The 19,308-nt window shown below is 43.2% G+C and overlaps 1 protein-coding gene across 1 annotated transcript; it reads right to left on the reverse strand.

Annotated features, from left to right (window-relative positions):
- Positions 1-5,787: 5,787 nt before the first annotated feature.
- On the reverse strand, positions 5,788-18,302 carry PERP (p53 apoptosis effector related to PMP22). Its single transcript, XM_084776442.1, has 3 exons — positions 17,962-18,302; positions 9,102-9,242; positions 5,788-7,151 (listed from the first exon to the last, which is right to left on the reverse strand). Exons 1-3 carry the CDS (start codon positions 18,173-18,175, stop codon positions 6,925-6,927), a joined length of 582 nt encoding a protein of 193 aa, XP_084632568.1. The 5' UTR covers positions 18,176-18,302; the 3' UTR covers positions 5,788-6,924.
- Positions 18,303-19,308: the final 1,006 nt, after the last annotated feature.

Consider the following 19,308-nt stretch of genomic DNA (forward strand, 5'->3'; position numbering starts at 1 on the left):
TAATATTTCTCCTTGAACTGACAACACTAGATCATAATTATATAGTATCTCTTTTCTTTTTTTAGCAGAAGTTTTGTAGGCATTTGTACAATTCAAAAGAAAACAATGATTTCTATCGGTTGATGCGTATGATTGATTGTCCATTTGGTGTCAAATCTCAGCTACAGGAACATTCTTGGGATTACCACTGGCCAGGGATGGAGCGTCTTAGATCAATGCCAACATTGTTTCAAGAGAGACTGTGTTTTAGAAGGTTAGATGCAGGCTTTGTCTACCCTGTCTGCCTACCTCATGCTGTGATGACTCACTGACACCCAGGTGGAGAGGAAAGATTGTGTTTCTGTTACCAAAATAAACACAGGGCCCCAGCAACGTCTCTCTGCACTACCTACTGTCAGGCTGTAGACTCTTCTGCTTTGTTGAGAACACGGAGAGCTCCCTTTACCTACTTCCATCTCTCCTTAACCCCAAAAGTAGCCCTAGAATTAGACAGCTTTAGAGTTGGAAAATTGTTCTAAGTACAAAAGACTACCAGTGAAACAGTGTGAGCAGCCAGACACATTTTATACACAGCACCAGCTGAACCAAACTGAGGCAGCAGACAGAATAGGGAACAGGCTCTCTTCCTAAAACGGCTGTTGTCAACAACTCAGCTTTACATGGAGAAAAAGGTTGCCTATTGTTTTATAAAATTATCTGTATCATCTATAGGCCCAGCTAGCAATCAATCAAGACACAGAAGCTTGTTATATTTTAAAATAGCCTTAGTTAACCTGGGGCGGGGCAGATATCAATCCTCTAAACTCCTTTTTCATAGTAGGGCAGACATGGGATCCCTGCCTCACTCCCATGCCATCTGTTTTTAATAACTTCTATCAAGCTACCTCCCATCCATAATCCCAAATACTTGTTCATGTTCTTCATCTGAGCCGGATTCTCCAGTCACGCCAGCCATGTGCTTCTCCTCCAGCTAACCCATGGTGGCCTTCCTCTCTTCCCTTCAGGTCTCTCTCCTTTCTCTTTTTGGCAGTCCTCCTTTTTTCCTGAATTCCTGAATTCCTCTCTCTCTTAGTCCCACCTGTCTCCTTTGCCCTAACCAGCTGGGATGGCTTTTTATTAAGTAAAAGTTGGGTCACAGGGACAGCAAGCTGTAATTAGCATCAAAATACATCAGACCATCCCCAACAGGTACCACTATGCTAGAGTGAAAGAGACTCATCCAGAGAGTCCCAGGGGTACTCTGGGCCCTAGGGTAACCCCCAGCCAGTTAGTTGTTCAGCCCAAATATACTGGGACAGCACTGGAAATAAAGGTGCCTCTATATGACCTACCTTTCTTCTTTCTTCTCCTCCTCCTTCTTCGTGTTTTAATACCTCAGGCCTGGGGTGTGCTAGACAGGTGCTCTGTCACTGAGCTATAATCCCTAGCCCTTTCATGATAATGATGATGATTGATTGATTTTAAGAGAGCATCTTGTTAAATTACCCTAGTTGGCTTGTACTCACTCCGCAGCCCAGGGAGGCCTTGAACATGCAACCCTCCTGCTTTGGTCTTCCAAGTAGTTGGGATTACATGTCTATACCACAAAGCCCAGCTCCCTTAAGAAAGGCTTGGACATTGAAATGTTGCTTGACTTTAGGTTGGACAGGGTAGCATATGGAAACAGATTTTCACAGAAAATTTTCAATCTGATAATATGCCCCAGAAGAGAGAGGACAAACCTGTGAAACCAGATTTGCATGGGGAAATTATTTTGAAAGCCTCGCTTACCAATTTGCTTTCAGCAATAAAGTACAGGATTTCTATTTTAAATAAATGTTCCTTCTTAAGAGCAACTTAGTCAAAAAGCAGTTGCTAAGAATTGGTTAATTATCACAAGTCTTTGTACTGGAAAAACTGGCTAGGCAAACCATTGTACAACCATCTATTAGGATTATGTGATGACTCATTTCTGCTGAGACACTCATGCATTTAAATCAACAAGATTCCATTTCTTTACAAGGGAATTATCTTCAAATGCTCTCCCTGTCCCTGTCCCCCCTCCCCCACCCTCCCTCTCCTCTGAGTTTGTTACTTATTTGTATATGGAGAATGAGCTCTCAAGGAAACATTTAAGCTCAGACAATACCAGAGAAAGTCAACTTGGCTGAGCTTGAATGTCATTTATCTTCCCTTTTCAGCTGTCTTTTCCCACACCTGAGGTGCATAATTCAGAAAGCCCTTTTCAGCAGGTTTCCCTGATCAAGATAGGGTGGACCAGCTTCAGCCACACCCATGGGATGTTTTGAGAAAGACCGTATATGTGTAAAGCTTCAAAGTGATGACTCACATGGTCCAGTCACAGAGGAGTGCTCTGCAAGGCAGCTCAAGGATGAACACTCATTCTAAAGCAAGTGAGCTTTCTCAAATGCTGTTGGGGCATAGAGGTTTAGGTCTCGGATGTATCGTTTTTTTACACAAATGCATCCGGTTTGCTCATCCACACCATTCCCAAAAGAACCAGCTGCCACCTAGACTTGGTCATTCACACTTGTGATGCCCCACCATCTCCACTCTTCTCTACCACAGCATGGCCCCAAACACCGGAGCTAGGTGCGACTCTTGCTTGCAGGGTGAAATGGAAGAGATCAACGGAGCCAGGCAACGCAAGGAGAGGAGATTAAGGTTTGTATACACTCCTACTATGTTAGTTCTGTGTCCTGCTCTACTAAGCACTGCCCAAGAACCCCCCTTGCCCATTGATTATTACTGTCATTGCTGCTGTTTACTTCACATCCTTCTGTTTCTTCTCAGAATGAGTAAGAAAAATTTAGTTCTCCTGACAGGATCAGGTGAGATTTATACAGTTACTATGTGGGAAGTCCTGAGGACAGAGCCTGCTAACTAGCTTGATTGTTCTCTTTGGGGTTTACCTACAGGAAAATACCTGGGGCCTCTTATCCCACTCAGAATCTAGAGTGTTAGGCCAGGGCAAATAACAGATGCCCAAGGGACAGACCCCTAACTAATTCCCTTCTCACTTGTTCTCCATCCTTCCTTTCCCTCTTTTCACTCCTCCCCACCCCCACACAGTATCTTTTTTACTTTCCGTCTCCAAACTTGCCACTTGCCACCTCTTTGGAACTTACCAAGAGACATAGCTCTTACTTCCCAAGAAACCTAAGTTTCTTGCACATGATAAATGCTGTGAACAACGTCACTCATTTTTTCATCTTCTAGAAATTTGATAAAAAAATTATGCTCAGCTAGCAGAACCCTCTCATTATGGCTTATTCCCTGTGATGCTGGTTTATTGTTCTATGTCTTTTTTCTTTCATGTTCTATTAGAAGAAACACACTGAATTACTCTACTCCAGGCCCTGAATCCATGGCTTTCTAGAGTACAAATCATTTCCCCTCAATTTTAGGAGTTCACGATCACACATTTTCATCTTAATGAATACTCTTTTATTTTTATTAAACAAACAAAAAATTCTGTCACCATAGTAATATGATTTTAACGATGCTCTCTACCCATTAAAAGAATTTGAAACAAAGCAGCAAAAATGTAGCTTCACATTAGCCTTTTTCCCTTTTCCTAGAACAGTTGGGTAAATTAACTAAATAATAATTGCACATGGCCTGTGAACAGGAGAATTGTGGAGCAGAGAGGATTACTTCCTTATAGAGACAAGCATACTGAAACCATTGAGGAACTGGCCCATCCATGCCTGCACAGCCAGCACAAGCCAGCGTTGGGGATAGATTCACATAGGCCTTCCAGAGAGCCTAAGAAAGCAAGGCAGATTCACAACATGTAGGTCTATTAAACTCATAGGAATGACTCTCAGCAACTCAGAGGAAGCCCAGCCTGATTAGGTCATTAAGATTCTGTTCTTCATAGCCACTCTTCCTATAGCATATGGTTTTGGAGCTAGAAGTAATCACTGTGCATAGGCACCTGTGGAAAACAAAGGACCTCAACCTATTACCTCTTTGTTCCATTGAATAGCAAGTGGCACTTAGCACATCTGGGTAGTCAGAGTGTATGCATGAGATAATTGCTTGAGAACCTAGCACAGCTATTATTATTTAAAGGGTGGGGACTCAATATAGGCAGCTAAAAACTGCCTCAGCTTTGCCATGGGAAATCTCAGGCAAGGCACTGCTGTTCTCCAGGCAGGTTCTCGGTCAGGTCAGTCCAGAATTCTTGCCAACTTTTCCTTCTGCTTATTATGGTAGATCTGTCATGGGGGGCGGGGGCTGAACTCTGAGGCCTGGAGGACCTGTGGACTTGGGGAAGAGTGCAAGAAGATAATGAGTGTGTCTTTTTCTCTAGTGTTTCAGGTGAAAGGCTTCCATCCTATTGTCTCACCACCCCCTCTAACTTGTATTTCTCCTAAAACATTCATCATTAAAAAGCAGTGTATTATGGGCTGAGGAAGGAAAGAAGAAAGTCAGCTACTCAAAGACCGAGTGCTTGTTCTAGAGAAGTCGGTCATCTGTCATTCTTGGTACCACAGATTCAAGTTTCTAAATTTCTATGCCCATGGTTTTCTTGAAATAGCTATGCTATTATTTTAGCAGATGGTAATTTTAGCACTAATTACCACTTCAAATCCCCAACCTATTACAGAAAAGTTGGATTTTTAAGGAATGGTGTAAATTATCACCCAGACTACATTAAACTTATGATGAAGTACTTACCTCATATATCCAAAGGTGTAAAATGCACTGCCCACTGGCAAGGGCCAACTAGTCAAAAGAAGCAGTAAGGAGGGTGTCTCCATGCTTCTGCCTGCCAGTTTGCTGCCCTGCCTCACACTCAACAGCACTCAACTTCCAACCAATGGAGAAAAATGTGAGTGGGAAGGTAGGCACAGAAAGCAAAGTAAAGACAACCACCTCCACTCCCTGGATGGAAGAGGACAAATCACAAGGAGGCAGGGACCAGGAGATAAGAAAAGGATGAACTTTAAAATAGACCACACAAATGAGTCCTGGGCATCTGAGCCTGCCAACGATAAATCTCAGTCAGTTACTGTTGGCACAACTTGATAGACAGTCACTCACTGAGGAGGAAGTACATATTAGACTTTTAGAGTTCATGAACACATTTAAAAATATAATTGAGGGGCTAGAGAAATGGCTCAGTGGTTAAGAGCACAGGCTACTCAGGACCCACATGGTAGCTCACAACTGTCTTAACCCCAGGTCAAGGGGACCCGACAATCTCACACCAATGCAGATAAAATAAAAGTTAAACAAATGACTTAAAAACTCATTTAAAAATAAAGACGTTGAAAGGACAAGAGAGCAAAGGGGGAGGTAGAGGTCACAGGTAACGACCAAGTGTCTTTGTATAAGCAGCATGACAGCTGACTTCAGAAAATATACTTGAGAGGAGAGGAAGGGCCAGCCCAAACGCAAGACACACACACAAAACAATTACAAAACAAGTCTGGGCAGGTAGATACTGACTTTATAAGTATTCCGAATTATCAAAGTTGGCTTAATGAATCGATTGTTTTTAACCCAAACCCAAATAAATAATGTAATATAATGTGTCCTATGACAGAACCCTTACAGGGCGTATGACAATGAGTTACTTATGTCCCACAGTATACAATATTAAAATTGTAGGATGAATTATTAAAAATGCTACTGAATGCCTAAACAAGACCAAGACCCTAAAAAGAGAGAGATAAAAGTTCATTTCATCTAAAGTTCTTATCTATTGAAAGCACTTTCAATTCCCCACACAGAATGAAAAATTAGCAACAACAGAAAAAGACGATGAACCAGACACAGGATTTGAACACCTGGTTTATTGGGGGAATCTGGTAAAGAACACTGCAATGGTCTTTGCCACAACTTACAAAATAATGATCTAATATTTAAAATAAGCTGATTTCCATTATGTAAGTATAAATGGTAAAAATAATAATAATTCTAGTATGTATTCAGAGAAAGTCATTCCCAAATTTTCTTCTTGTATGTATTACATCTGATATTTTAGGTCTGTTTACAAGGAAGACCAGGTTTTCAATTATATTTAAGTTTCTGTTATAGTTAAAGTCTACTCCAGCTGTCTATCAGTACAGCTCAGTTAAGCTGGGGTGACAAATTGACATTTCTTCTCCCAGAATGTTTGAATGGCACTGCTATGACAGTTTCACCCTTCTATGCCTTCCTCTCTGACTTCATCACATCCTCCAGTCAGGAGGAATCAGGCCTGGTCCATCCTCCCATTCTGTCTACGTTGGTTCTAAACACACACACGCAAGACTGTGCAGATGTGTTAAATGTGGCTCTTTTCTACACCCTACCCCTCTAAACTACACTAAAATTGAGAATTTTACCTTAGCATTTCAGTAGTGACAGAGGCCTGATTATTATAACTTGCTTTGGTCATATTAGAACACTTTCCCACACATCAACACAACACTTAGCCAAACAGCAATTGTTCAAAACATTCTTACAAACAATGCGAAAACTCAAAAAAAATTTACATTAATTTCAGAATAGTTGTTCACTGAAATTTTACAAGTAGCACCTCTTCTCTTTAGCCCTTAGTAGAAACAATCTATTCTATCCAGAAAAACAGAAGCTTGGTCAAATTATTAAATCTCAGTAGCCATCTCATTTCTACTTTATTAAGTTTCACAGGCATGCCTTTTAACAAATGCAGTTTAAGTGATATATATTTGCTATAAGGAGAAATCAGCGTATACTTAGCAAACAGAACCATGTCTTTTTAACGCCATAAGACAAACATAGGACATAAAACTTAACACTATTTATGAAGCATTTTCTTTAGCATTTATTCCAGCATTTCTGATCATATGAACACTGCCCAAACATAGGTTCCTTGTAGCTTGAAGAACAGTTTCTTCCTTTGGACCCATCTTGCAGCAGGGTTTTTCTCTGGCTCTCACTCCAACATTACGCAGGTGGGTAGAAGTACCTGGGTTTGGCACGGCCCATAATGTCATCCTCGTAGTTGGGGAGGCAACAGAAGAAGAAGGAACAGCCGATCAAGATGATTGTGGCTGCCCATCCAAAGCCATAGGCCCAGTTGTAGATGTAATTGACAGCAGGATTATCATGAAGCATGAAGGTTTGTGTGTACTTCACGGGATAGATGACTAGGGAGATTATCTGGAACACAGCTAAAGGGAAGAAAACAAAGCTGAGAGAATGAAGTTCAAGTGAATGGATACGTGAATTAATGCAGAGTACTGATTAGTGTTTGATAACACAAGCGAGTCTTCTTAGGAAGACGGAGCCTTGACTAAAGAATTGCCTTCATCAGATTGGCCAGTGAGCATCTACGAGGCATTTTCTTGATGAATGATTGACATAGAAAGGCCCAGCCCACTGTGGACCACAGGTGGTCTTGGGTTGCACACAGAAGCAAGCTGAGCGCTGAACAAACCAGTAGGCAGCGTTCCTCCATTTCTGCTTTGGTTCCTATTTAATCCTGTGTGGCTTCACTTCCCGATGGACTCTAACTTGCAAGGTGTAATAAACCTTTTCCTCCAGTTGCCTTTAGTCATGGCATTTATCACAGACACCCAAGACATGTAATAACCATCTCTCCGTTCACAAAGTTTCTCCATTTAATGATAAGCTCTCCAGAAAGTGTCTAGAGGAATCTAGCTAGCCCTGACCCAAACATGACCAGCTACCGCATGAAACAGATCCGCGGACCAAGTAGTGTCATACAGACATCAAGAAAAACAAGTGGGAAATCATTCTGCATGACGTGAGCATCTAACTGAGCTAAACCATCACTTGTCCTTATCATTGTTCTACCATCTTAAGCTCTTTCTAGAGCTCTGCAGACATACACTAAAGTGGTTTCCTATTTCCCTTCCCTTCCTCCCTCACTCCCTCTTCTCCTTCCTTTCCTTTTCCTCCCCTTCTCTTTCTTTTCTTCCCCTCCTCTCCCCCACTACTTCTCTCCCCCGCTTTCTTCCTCCCCTCACATGGAACTGCTATTATTCTCCTGGCTCACGTTTGATTTTTATGGGACTCACGTAGTCACAGGACTTCGAGCTTGTGCCCACCACTGGCTACACAGATTGTCTCTCCCAGTTCATGGCTGCAGTTCTGTTCTGGCGCCCCCTATAGTCCTTGGTCGGTATCTTGAGTAATAAGATGTGGTCTGATTTTTATTTTGCTATCTCTGGCCTCAGAAAACCCGGTTCTGCTACTTTTTGTTTTGCAGCTTTATTTATTTTACTTTTATAGATGTTTTATCAACATTACTGCCTGTGTGCCACATGCATGCATGCAATATTGTGTAAACTATAAGAAGGCAATAGATCTTCTGGAACTGGAGTAACAGAAGGTTTTAGCCAACATGTGGGTGCTGGGAGTTGAACCTGGGTCCTCTGGAAGAGAAGCTAGCTAGCCCTCTTAACTGCTGAGCCATCTCTCCAGTGACTCGGTTTCATTTCTGAGTCTAGCTGGTAGCCGGGACCATGTCACATTGACAGGTACTTGCTAGAAACTTCAAATAGTCCTTATTCCCAAGTCCCAGGATCCTGCGTCCTATCATAAAGGAGTACTCTGAGTTCCATCCACTGCATCGCTGTATCTCTTCACCTGTGTCTGAGCCACCTCACTGGCACAGGCTCTAAGCTGCAGATTCTAGGTCTGCCCCCCCTCCCTATACCACCTGATCACCAGATCACAAAACTCCTTCAATAAGTAAAGTGGTTCAGGGACACTCAGGTCCCTTCAGCATGGAGCTCATAGGAGGCCAGGAGTAGGGACCACTCTGAAGGTTATTGTACTTCAAGGACAGACATATCCCTGGTGTCTGGGGTAGGTTTGGGTGGGTGGGGTTACTCGAGAGAGAAACATACAGAAGACAACTCTTGTCACTTAAATCCAGACAACAGAAGATGATCTAAGGCACCGAGGGAAAGGGACCCAGAGTCCTAAAACACAAGTCTCCCCCGATGCTTTTGCCCTTGGTGACCCCCTTCCAAGGACAAATCGGAAACTATAACCACCGGAGGTCTTCCATGGAGAGCCACAGAAATGGAACATAATAGTCTACCTAGGCTCACTGAAGGTACCAATAAAGATCTGCTGCCACTTGGTCTTACCAGCCAGGGCGAGGAGGCCTCCAATAACTCTCAGGAAAATAAGCATCTGGGGTCCACACAGGGCGAAGAAGGAGAGGATGAAGCAGATGACCAGGATGATGAAGCCACAGAAAAGCGTGGCAGCAGCTGCTCGGCCCCATGCTGCAAGACAGAGAAACAAAGACACTTGGGAGTCAGACGCGCCAAGTCTAAAACCGCTAGTCAAATTCATAGGGCCTCCCTCCAGGACAGAATGTGGAGGTAGGCGGAGGGGTTTTGTTTTGCTTTGTAAAGGGGTTGGGGATATTTAAGTACCTCTAGACTTCAAGGGGGTGATTCAATGGGTGATTGAAGAGGGAGAGTATTATTAACGTGTTTTGTTTCCCTCCCTATGTGCGGGGCATATGTTTACATCTCTAAAATGTAAATTCAGCTTCTTGGCACTGTTTTCACATGAATAGGTCCATTTTAGAAGCTCACACACATTTGAATACCATGTGACCATGATAAAACACTCTTCATGCCGAACAACTCTTTCAGAAGTTACACACTCTTTCAGAAATGCTTCGTCTGTAAAGGATGGTTACTTAGTTTATATTAATGTCTGGTTATATTAATGTGTTGTGTTGTTGTGTTGTGTTGTGTTGACCTTGGTCTTAAAGAAGAACTGGAGTGAGGCAGAAATTGACTTCTAGGCTTGAAGACCTGCATAGGCAGGACTAGACTTTCTGTACTGCAATTGAGGAGATGAGGAGATTTGCGAGAGGAGCACGAACCACTCGATAACTCCTCCCCTTCAACCTGTCCTGGATCCTGCATCTTTTCACAGACAACCTGGCATTTAGGGCTAGCAATTAGCATTCTGATATGCATCAGCTCCGCAGAACAACTCTTACACGGGCTTGCACCTTCCTCATTTCTAGTTCAGACGTGGGGTAGACTCTAGAAGGGAGGGTACGCATAGATGGTAAAGACTTAATCTGCTTTCTAGCCTGGCTAGAAAGTTTGAAAAGATATAAATTGTTAAATCATGAAGTGCATCTGCTACAAGTACATGATCTCATGGTTGGGTGTTGGTTTTGTGTTGACTGAGATATATATATATATATATACATATATATATATATATATATATATATATATATATATATATATATATATATACTAAGCTATCATCACCATGAACAATTCCAGAACCTTCGCATCATTCCCCCAAGGAAACTCCACTTCATCTGTAGTCATTCTGCCCCTCACCATCACCACCCCAAGTTCTGGCAACCACTAATCTGTCCTCCTAATTTGTATATTCTAGATACCCCACACTAATGAGATCTTGCACTCTGTGACCTTCTGTGACTTGTTTCTTTCACTAAAGAAAGTATTTTTTAAAAGATGGGCCATTTTATAGCATGGATTAGCTCTTCATTCTTTTCTGCTGCTCAGCAGTTTTATTTCACACATCTTATATTTTGTTTGCCCACTTATCTTGTGTATGCTTTTATTTCACTCTTCATTTAATTTTAAAGGGAAGCTATGTGCCCCTTCCCTGAGTTCTGCATCTTACTAAGGTCTAGCACAACTAACAATACACTCACTATATTCTTGGTCATTTCAGTGCTGAGAGTCAAATAATGACTCACAGAAGAAAAACAAAAACAAACAAACAAAAAAAAACCCAAGTGATTTAGAGGCAGCCTGAGCTCAACAATGCTGTAATTAGCATCCAAATACATCAGACAGTTGTTGTTGCTGTTGTTTTGGGCTTTTTGTTTCTTTGTTTGTTTGTTTGTTTTTGGTTTTCCGAGACAGGGTTTCTCTGTGTAGCCTTGGCTGTCCTAGACTCACTTTGTAGACCAGGCTGGCCTCAAACTCACAGCGATCCGCCTGCCTCTGCCTCCCTGAGTGCTGGGATTAAAGGTGTGTGCTACCACACCCAGGGAGAGGTATAGTTTTTACAGCTCCTGACCGTCCAGGTCTTGTTCTTCTTGTCAGATCAGTGAGAGATTTTTACCACAGAGAAGTTAACACAATAATATTTCGTTTTAAAAACACGTGACTACTGCCAAAGTCAGACTATACAATTTAATGCCTTTTCTCACTTTTGCCTTGCCCTTTGTTTAAGGGAATGTTTTAAATGAGAAAGGACTATGCTTCGGTAGACAGTTAATTGATTAGATCTTCTTAAGTATGGTCCATAGACCACAGTGTCATATTAAGCAATGGTGCTTACTGAACTACAGCGTCCTATGCCTCCCTCTGGGCCTCCCAGATCAGGGCTTAAAAGACTGGATCCAGGAAGCCCAACTGCACAGTTCTTCCATGCATACCAAAGATTTGCTTTAGTTGCTGTACAAATAACTGGATTCACTGTGACATTTCCGTACACATGCTTTCTTGTACTTTCTCACATTCACCCTCACTATTCTGCCTCCTCTCTGCTCCTCTTCCTCCCTCCAGAGAGTTGCTCTTGCTTTCGCGTAGCATGTGCTAATGTGGGGAGGGGAGGGGGACAGAGGGGTCAAATCTATAATCTGCAGATGAGCAAACAAGTAATGTTCTGTTTCATTTCCCCTCACCATCTCTCCTTGCTGTCCCCTTGGGTCCCTTCTGTAAGCATACTGAAGGCTGAGATTAAGAGTTTAGAGCTATAAAGTGGAAGCAATGCTATTCTCAAAACCTTATCAGTTCCACTATGTGGCCTGGTATCAAGTAGTCTGTTTGTTTGTCTGTTTATATAACTACTACCAACCATTAAGTTTAATAAAAAAAAATCAATCATTACATTCAGAAAAGCAAAACTTATTTCCCTCTATAAAGCCAGGAAAGGCAACAAATCTACATAAACACACAGAGAATGCAAACACACAATTTTAATAAAAACAGAAACACTTAACGGGGAACATATTTCAATAGCTCAACTTCCACAATCACAGACTGTTTTGAAAATCTAACTAAATACGTTCTGTGTACTGTTGCCGTACTCACTGGACCTATTCATTTGAGGACATTAGATTAATACAGATAGGATGCTGCTGTGACTTCCTCCTCTGACACTTAGCTGACACTTAATTTCAGCAATGTGGAAAGAATTACATAAAAGAAATAGTAACCTAATGTACGTATCCTACAATGAACAATCCAGGGCACTTTCTCCATTAAATCAATTAGTTAATGTCTTGCTTACTTAAAATGCTGAGTCTAAAGAAAATTGAAGTGAAAACGTAAGCAACATTTTCTCTTGAGAATAGCCACTCCAGTTGTAGAACAGGTAAAACTTGCTCCTCACAGCAGGGCAGCACCCACACGGAATCATTTAGACAGAAATCTTAGCATGGTTTTAAAGATCCTGTCTGATACATGACAGACCTCTCCAGGCAAGACAACATGCCTTCTCAGGTCAACAATAATTTTATTTTAGGATGGAGAGACTAGCCTTAGTAGATCTGAACAGGGGGTTCGAGGCATAGCATAACATTCTGTCTGAGAAGAGGACTGTTGGTCTAACAGGCTTTAGCACCACTTCCTCACCACTTTTTTTCTTTTTAAACAAGTGTATATTTTTAAAATATCCATTTTTTTAAAAGCTAAAATATTTGTATTTCAGATACTTTTGATCTCACTTAGTTGCCAAGGAGGTTAACAACATCTATAAATGTACACACGTCTTTGGGAACTGTTTTTATTTTACATTATATGACAATTCAAATTACATCTCAGTTACCAACACCAAGGAACCACATGCCATTTTCAAAACGTGTCCCAAACTTACTTTTTTCGTGATTTGTGGCTCACAGCTCTTTGCAGGCAGAGCTCATCTTTACGAGCTCAGAACACAAGTCTGTCTTTCTTTTCTATTTTACATTCCACATTTTACCACCATTCCTAGTTGTCTGGAGGTGATTCACTGTTTGGACTGAGGCGACAAAAAAAGGCAGGACTCCAGGGAAACAGACAGCATTTCAGGGTAGGAATGGTTTGTTTGCTTTGCTTCCTCGTAGGAAGTGCAACCTGATGTTTCACGTATGGATTCTGTGCTTGTCCTAAGTTCATTTTCTAAGTACTACTTTGAAAAGTTTATGCTATGAAAGAAACCAAGTAAAAGGGAAAATATCGTGAGTGTCTTAATCTGTGGTTTGGAAATTCGGTAATTAACTTTTCTACCCCCCAAATCAGTGCTTCCCTATGAATTGCTCTAGGCTTCATAGATTTTACATGTGGACCAAACAAACCAAAATAGTCGTGTGGGCCACCCATTGCTCAAGCCTCTGTGGACACCAATGTGTCATCAAACTAAAGCGGGGGGGGGGGGGGTCCCTTCCTAGAACATGCACTCTTGGGTGAGCAATGTCCCGCCTAGAGGACCAGAGTTCTTATCAGATGATTTGTGGATTGTTTCTGTGAGGATCTTTATGCTATTTATAGACAGAAGTGAAATCTGGATTATTTAAAAAATTAAAAGATCCTACATATAAGTGAGTAAACATAGGTGAATATGACATGTAAAAATGCTGTTTAGCATATTCAATAGGGAGATAAAGGTGACGACATAGCTAGGGGCACGTCATTCATTTGGAAACTTTTGCAACAACACCCTAAACTTGCCCTGCTTCCCACTCCCAGAAAACTTGTGACACTGCAGATTTTCAGTGTGGTTGCGTTGAGACACTGGTATCCAGTTACCTTCCGATCCTGTTGTTTTGTAACACCGGAGAAACAAAACTCCAAAGGGCAATTAAGAACAAACCTACAAAATGTTGTCATTTTGTTGGGCCAAGTTATCGCCCTGAAGAAGTTCTGGAAGCCAATAAGGAATGACTGGCCTGCGCGTCAGGCTTGGTGGAGCACGCCTTTAATCCCAGCACTCGGGAGGCAGAGGCAGGCGGATCACTGTTTGAGGTGAGCCTGGTCTACAAAGCGAGTCTAGGACAGTCAAAGCTACACAGGAAAACCCTGTCGAGAGAGAGAGAGAGAGAGAGAGAGAGAGAGAGAGAGAGAGAGAGAGAGAGAAGGAATGGCTGGCCTAGTAGAGAAATGCAGGAGAGCCTCAGGCAAGGCATTCCAGCTGCTAGAGAGTCCTTACCCAGTTGACACTTTCCCCAGAAGCCCAGCAGGGTGGTGACTAGTTACCACTGTAGTTTTACAGAACTCCTATAAGAAATGGGAAACTACACACCTTTTGCAGCCAACAGACCCTCAAATATTTAAAACCTATTAGTTGGAAGGATCCTGAGCATCAAGAGTACAGAGGAGTACATTCCTTCTCAGTCCACATGGGAGAGGTACTTGTAACCAAGTAGTGTGGTCCCAGGGCCGGAATTAAGTCCTCAAATAGAAGGAAGCTGCTTGGTCATAGATATAAATTGTGGGGCTTCGGTGAAAAGTGGAACTCTAGCATTTTAGTTCCTTTCTAATGCCACAGGTTCAGAAGTCTATGATATTAGGGTGGGGTAGGGGGGCCAAGTGGATTCCCTCCCAAGCCACTGAAGTGCTCTGGGGTACTAGTAAAACAGACAGAAGGCAGGCCAGCCTGCAACACGAGTAGGTACTCAACGCCTAGAGTTTACACATCAGTCTATATTTTAGAGTTATTCCATTGAAAGAGTGGATGATCTTTAAATCTGTGGCTAAGAATGAAAACATAAGCCAGGCGCGGTGGCACACGCCTATAATCCCAGCACTCAGGAAGGCAGAGTCAGGGGGATCTCTGAGTTTGAAGCTAGCCTGGTCTACAAAGTAAGTCCAGGACAGCAAAGGCTACACAGAGAAAGCCTGTCTTAAAAAAAAAAAAAAAAAAAAAAAAAAAATATATATATATATATATATATATATATATATATATGTACTAATATAACTCCATAAAATAACAACAGCCTGCCTCCCCTCCCCTCCCCTACCTGCTTCCATGCCAGTACAGTTCCCCCAAACTGCTCAGAAGGAAGGCTTTTCTGGTGAATTTAGCCAAATATAAATGATTGACTTGAGCTTATATTCCCCCATGTCCTGCACTTTTACAAACCAGGGCTCTTGACGCTCTTCAAACATTCCATAGGATACTCTGATTCTTTGACTCGTGGAAAAGTGGTGTCTAGGGAAAACACTGTGTGTATACTAAGGGATCCAGGGGACGTCTTTGGTAAAACTGAAGCTCTGCGCTTCAGAGTATAAATCCACTGACTTTTCACAGCCCTTTTTCTTCACGTGTGTACCTCATGCCCGCATTCTCCATCCTGACAAGCCAGAGCTTGCCTGGGCTATGAAGTCTGTGCACCTAAAGCTTAAAAAAACTTCCTGTCTTGAAATATCCTCTGAACGGGAAAAGAAGGTGCTGGCACTGCAAAAACACTGTGTGTATATTCACTGAAGTTTAATTCCGAGTTTGGCTTATAGGAGAAACTCGAATGACCATTTCAATCATCAATCCAGATTCTCATTTTCTTCTTGACCAATACAAGCGAAAACATTCAGACAAGTATTTGTTAAGATAAATGTTAATTAAGCTGCTACTATCACAAAATACTCAGGGTTTATCTTGGCTTATTTATTTATTTAGAAAAAAAGATGACTTTGTAATGCACAGTTCTTAAAATTTTAACACTAATAGTGGAGAATATAATATTGTCATATATTAATTTATGCCAAGAAATTATTGGCCTTTATAAAATATGCATATTCTTTAGCATTACTGTCAACATTGCCAAGAATAGCCAGTCTTTACTACTGTTATGAGTACCCACAGCAAAACACAATCATCAAACTCTTTGTAATAAAAATTTTGCTTTGTTAGTAGCTTCAAACCAACATTATTTTCTAGAGACAGAGAGGCGCACACGCTCAGTTCTATATATTATTATGGTTTTAAACCAACTTATCCACCTTGTTCCTTGCCTTCCAAAACGGAGCACCCATACACCGTGGGAGTGTGCACATTCCTCACAGTGTGAGCTCATGCAAGCTACAGTTTTCAACACGGCCCTATTAAAGCTTTTTCTGGAGATTTATCTCCAGATGAGATAAATCTGGAGAAATCTTCGCCTTCCTAGATAATCACCCTAAAGTCTAGACCATGCCATTCTTTCACAGTCGTGTAGCAAATTAATTAGCAGTCAACACAGAGTGGACAGAACAAGAAGTGTTTTAACTCATCGCTGTCTACAATGGTGACACGGGGACACTGCCCATGGTGTCCTGGCTCTTGTTTCCTTCCACAGCCTGACACTAAGGCCAATCTTCCATTGGTGATATACATCCGAGTGTCGAGCAAGAGCTGTCTACCACACCACGGGTACTTAATTACTTCTGCAAAGCTGATAGGAATAAATCCCCTGAGGTGCTAAATTGCTTTAACACCTATTACCTATCAGTTGAAAGCCAGGCACAGCACCATGAAAGTAATAATCAAAATTTTCAAGATTCCTTTGGAAAACTGTAAAAAGCAGTTTTACAATGCTGATTTCTATAGTGAATTGAAACAAACTATACACTGGATGGGTGGTTTGCTTACAGTGGAAATCAGAGTCCTAGTTAAAGAAACAACCTAGAAATAAACCTTGCCTTTTCCCTTACATTTTCACAGTAGTGCATCAGCTTGAGGTTAGAGCAGGCACACCCTAAAAGATGAGCTTACCCTACCTGGCATTGTGTGTGTTTCACAAGAGAGCCCTGCAGGCAAAAATCAAGTCCCAGCAAGAAGGCTGATCCTGCCTTTGCAAGCTGGCTTCCATTACTGAGAACTCTTGGGGCCATATCAGCCTTGGAGTGAGCTATAATTAACCGAGCCTATTTTAAAGCCTACAAGCATGCCTCTCACGGCCCCTGAAAGAGACTGAATTCATTTTCAGATACAGTTAGGTGATTCCAAGGCAACATATTCCCCCATACAAACCTAAAAGATTTGGAGCAATAGAAGGTTCTGTGGGGTCAAGCACTTGTGTCTGTGTTTTTTAGGGAGTGCACACGCCTTACAGAAAGCAGGAAGATCTGCGGTCTTTTCATCTTATTACCTGCCTCCTTGTCTGAGGAAGTTCCTCCAGAGAGAATAAGCTACATCAAACCCAAACCAAACAGCTCAGTGAGCTACTTTGGGGGAAAGGATCACATTATGCTAACGCTAGAAAATGAATGAAAGAAAGTCACTTGCTTCCCCTGTTTAACCGGGTAAAGCTGATCTTTAAACCTGCCTTCTCTCTAGGTCACCTCCCCCTTGCTCCCTAACCCGGCCAGTCATTCAAGACTGCTCTATCCTAAACAACAGGGACATCTGCTTGGGGAAGAAAATGCTCCCCCCCCCCCCGCCCCCAAGAACTGCTACCGACTGTTAAACCAAGTATTCAGGGGCTTCTCCTGGCAGAGGCAAACAGAGATCACTTGAGATGTGTTAAAAAGTGACAACTCCACTTCATTGGAGTGAAGTGTTTACTTCTCTGATTTTAAATTAGATTCAGATAAATTTCCCTAGCAGCCACTCCCCAGGACGAGAGTGAACCTGAGTCAGGTTCACAGCGAAAATACAGCGTTGGAATCACAGCTGCTCCAACTTGGCCTGAAAACACTTTCTCATGAGGAAAAACAAAACAAAACAAAACAAAACAAAGTTTAAGTTAGATGAAGTGAAATCAGTCCACCCTGGCAGATTATTTCAGTATTTACTTTGCAATGGCTGACATCAGCTTGCACGGGTAACTAACAAACTTTATTTTGAAATGAACTGGGCTAGTCTCTTTCAGGTTTGAGCCCGATTTGGAACACCCAAAACTGCTGCATCTGGAGTTTGAGTTCCGACCAGACTTTGAAGCAGCCAGTACCCCTGACCCCTTTAAGACAGGCCCCAGCCAAGGCCACAGGTCAGGCCCCCAAGGACTTCCCAGAGGCGGTGGCCACTCACCATAGTGCATGAGGCTCTCGCAGCCGTCGTCGTAGGAGCCGCTGCCGCCGCCCTCGTCGAAGCACCTCCACCAGAGCGAAGAAGTCTGGATGTGGGTGCTCGACTGCAGCCAGCCGCGGCCCGACAGCGCGACGATGTCGAAGGCGATGGCGCTGAGCAGCAGCAGAGGCAGGATCCACCTGCAGCGCTCGCAGGCCAGGCCGCAGCGCAGCATGTCGTCGGGTGGCGGCGCGGAGCGGAGGAGCGGAGGGCAGGAGCGACGGCGGAGAGTGGCCCCGCGAGCGCGCAGATACCGGGACTAAAGGAAGAGGCGGCTCCCGCGAGGACGCGGCCGGGGGCCGGAGGCTGGGGCGCGGCGCGCGGGCCACACCTGGATTCCGGTGACTCAGAGCGCTCCGCCCCGACCTGCCGGGTCACCCTAGCTGCTGTGCTCAGGCCAGCCCCGGGCTTACAGCCAGGGTGGGCGTGCCTGGTGCCTCCCGCCGCCTGTCTGCAGTCCCACCCGGTCGCCGCCAGCGCAACGCACACACCTGTGGACACTCCAGCGTCAGCCTGTGCTCTGTGTGGACTGAGAGTGTGAGGAGCCTTGCTAAGGCCGCACTTGAGCCCCAAGCACCTTGTTTAGGACATCTCAATGACCTATGAATACATGATGGACCCTAAAATGTAAGGACCTGGGCGCTCAAACCTGGGAGCCTCTGTCCTTGGCCACCCATGGGCCAGAAGCTGCACTTCCTGTCGGGATCTACCTTTGGACCTTGACTCTTGCTGTCGTAGCCACACATCTGTTTGTTGTTCAGGCTAGCCTCACTCTAGGCTGCAGCTTTGGTGTCTAACTTTCAGTTTGGGTTATTTGGGGAGCTCAGAAGCTCTGATGGATGAACACACTTCCCGTGATTAATGCTTTACTCTTGAAGGCTTTGTCTGTTCCCTGCTCCCATAAGTTCATGTTCCCTTTGCCCCGCTTACTGTATTCCCTACACATCTACTTGGTTAGACCCCATTCTATCTACTTTACATAATTTTTGGGTTTTGGGGGTTTTTTGTTTGTTTGTTTGTTTGTTTCAAATAAAATCTCATGCCAGCATGCACCAGCAACTGAAATCCTCCCCCCCCCCCAGTGTCCTGAGCTAACTTCTGCCCCTGAGAATCTTCAGGTGTGGCAGGGGAGGGTGGGGCATCAGCCAGGAGTGGCACTGAGAGAAACCAATTCTCAAGTGCCAGGCGCCATGGTGGCCTGGGACAAGTCAACCAGAAAATCCTCGAGTGTCACCTCTTACCCTTTACTCCAGAGATCTTCTGACACCTTATGTTTTCTTGAGGAAATGAATGGCAAGTGCTTAATGA

The sequence above is a fragment of the Acomys minous genome (assembly GCF_964271855.1).
Source record: "Acomys minous genome assembly, chromosome: 3".
NCBI classification, from domain to species: domain Eukaryota; kingdom Metazoa; phylum Chordata; class Mammalia; order Rodentia; family Muridae; genus Acomys; species Acomys minous.

Excerpts from the sequence above, each read along its gene's own strand:
- PERP (XM_084776442.1), bottom strand. The coding sequence starts at position 18,175 with ATGCTGCGCTGCGGCCTGGCCTGCGAGCGCTGCAGGTGGATCCTGCCT. Across the intron at positions 9,243-17,961 it reads CGAGAGCCTCATGCACTATG|CATGGGGCCGAGCAGCTGCT; the intron begins GTGAGTGGCCAC and ends TCTGTCTTGCAG. Across the intron at positions 7,152-9,101 it reads AGGCCTCCTCGCCCTGGCTG|CTGTGTTCCAGATAATCTCC; the intron begins GTAAGACCAAGT and ends TCTTCCCTTTAG.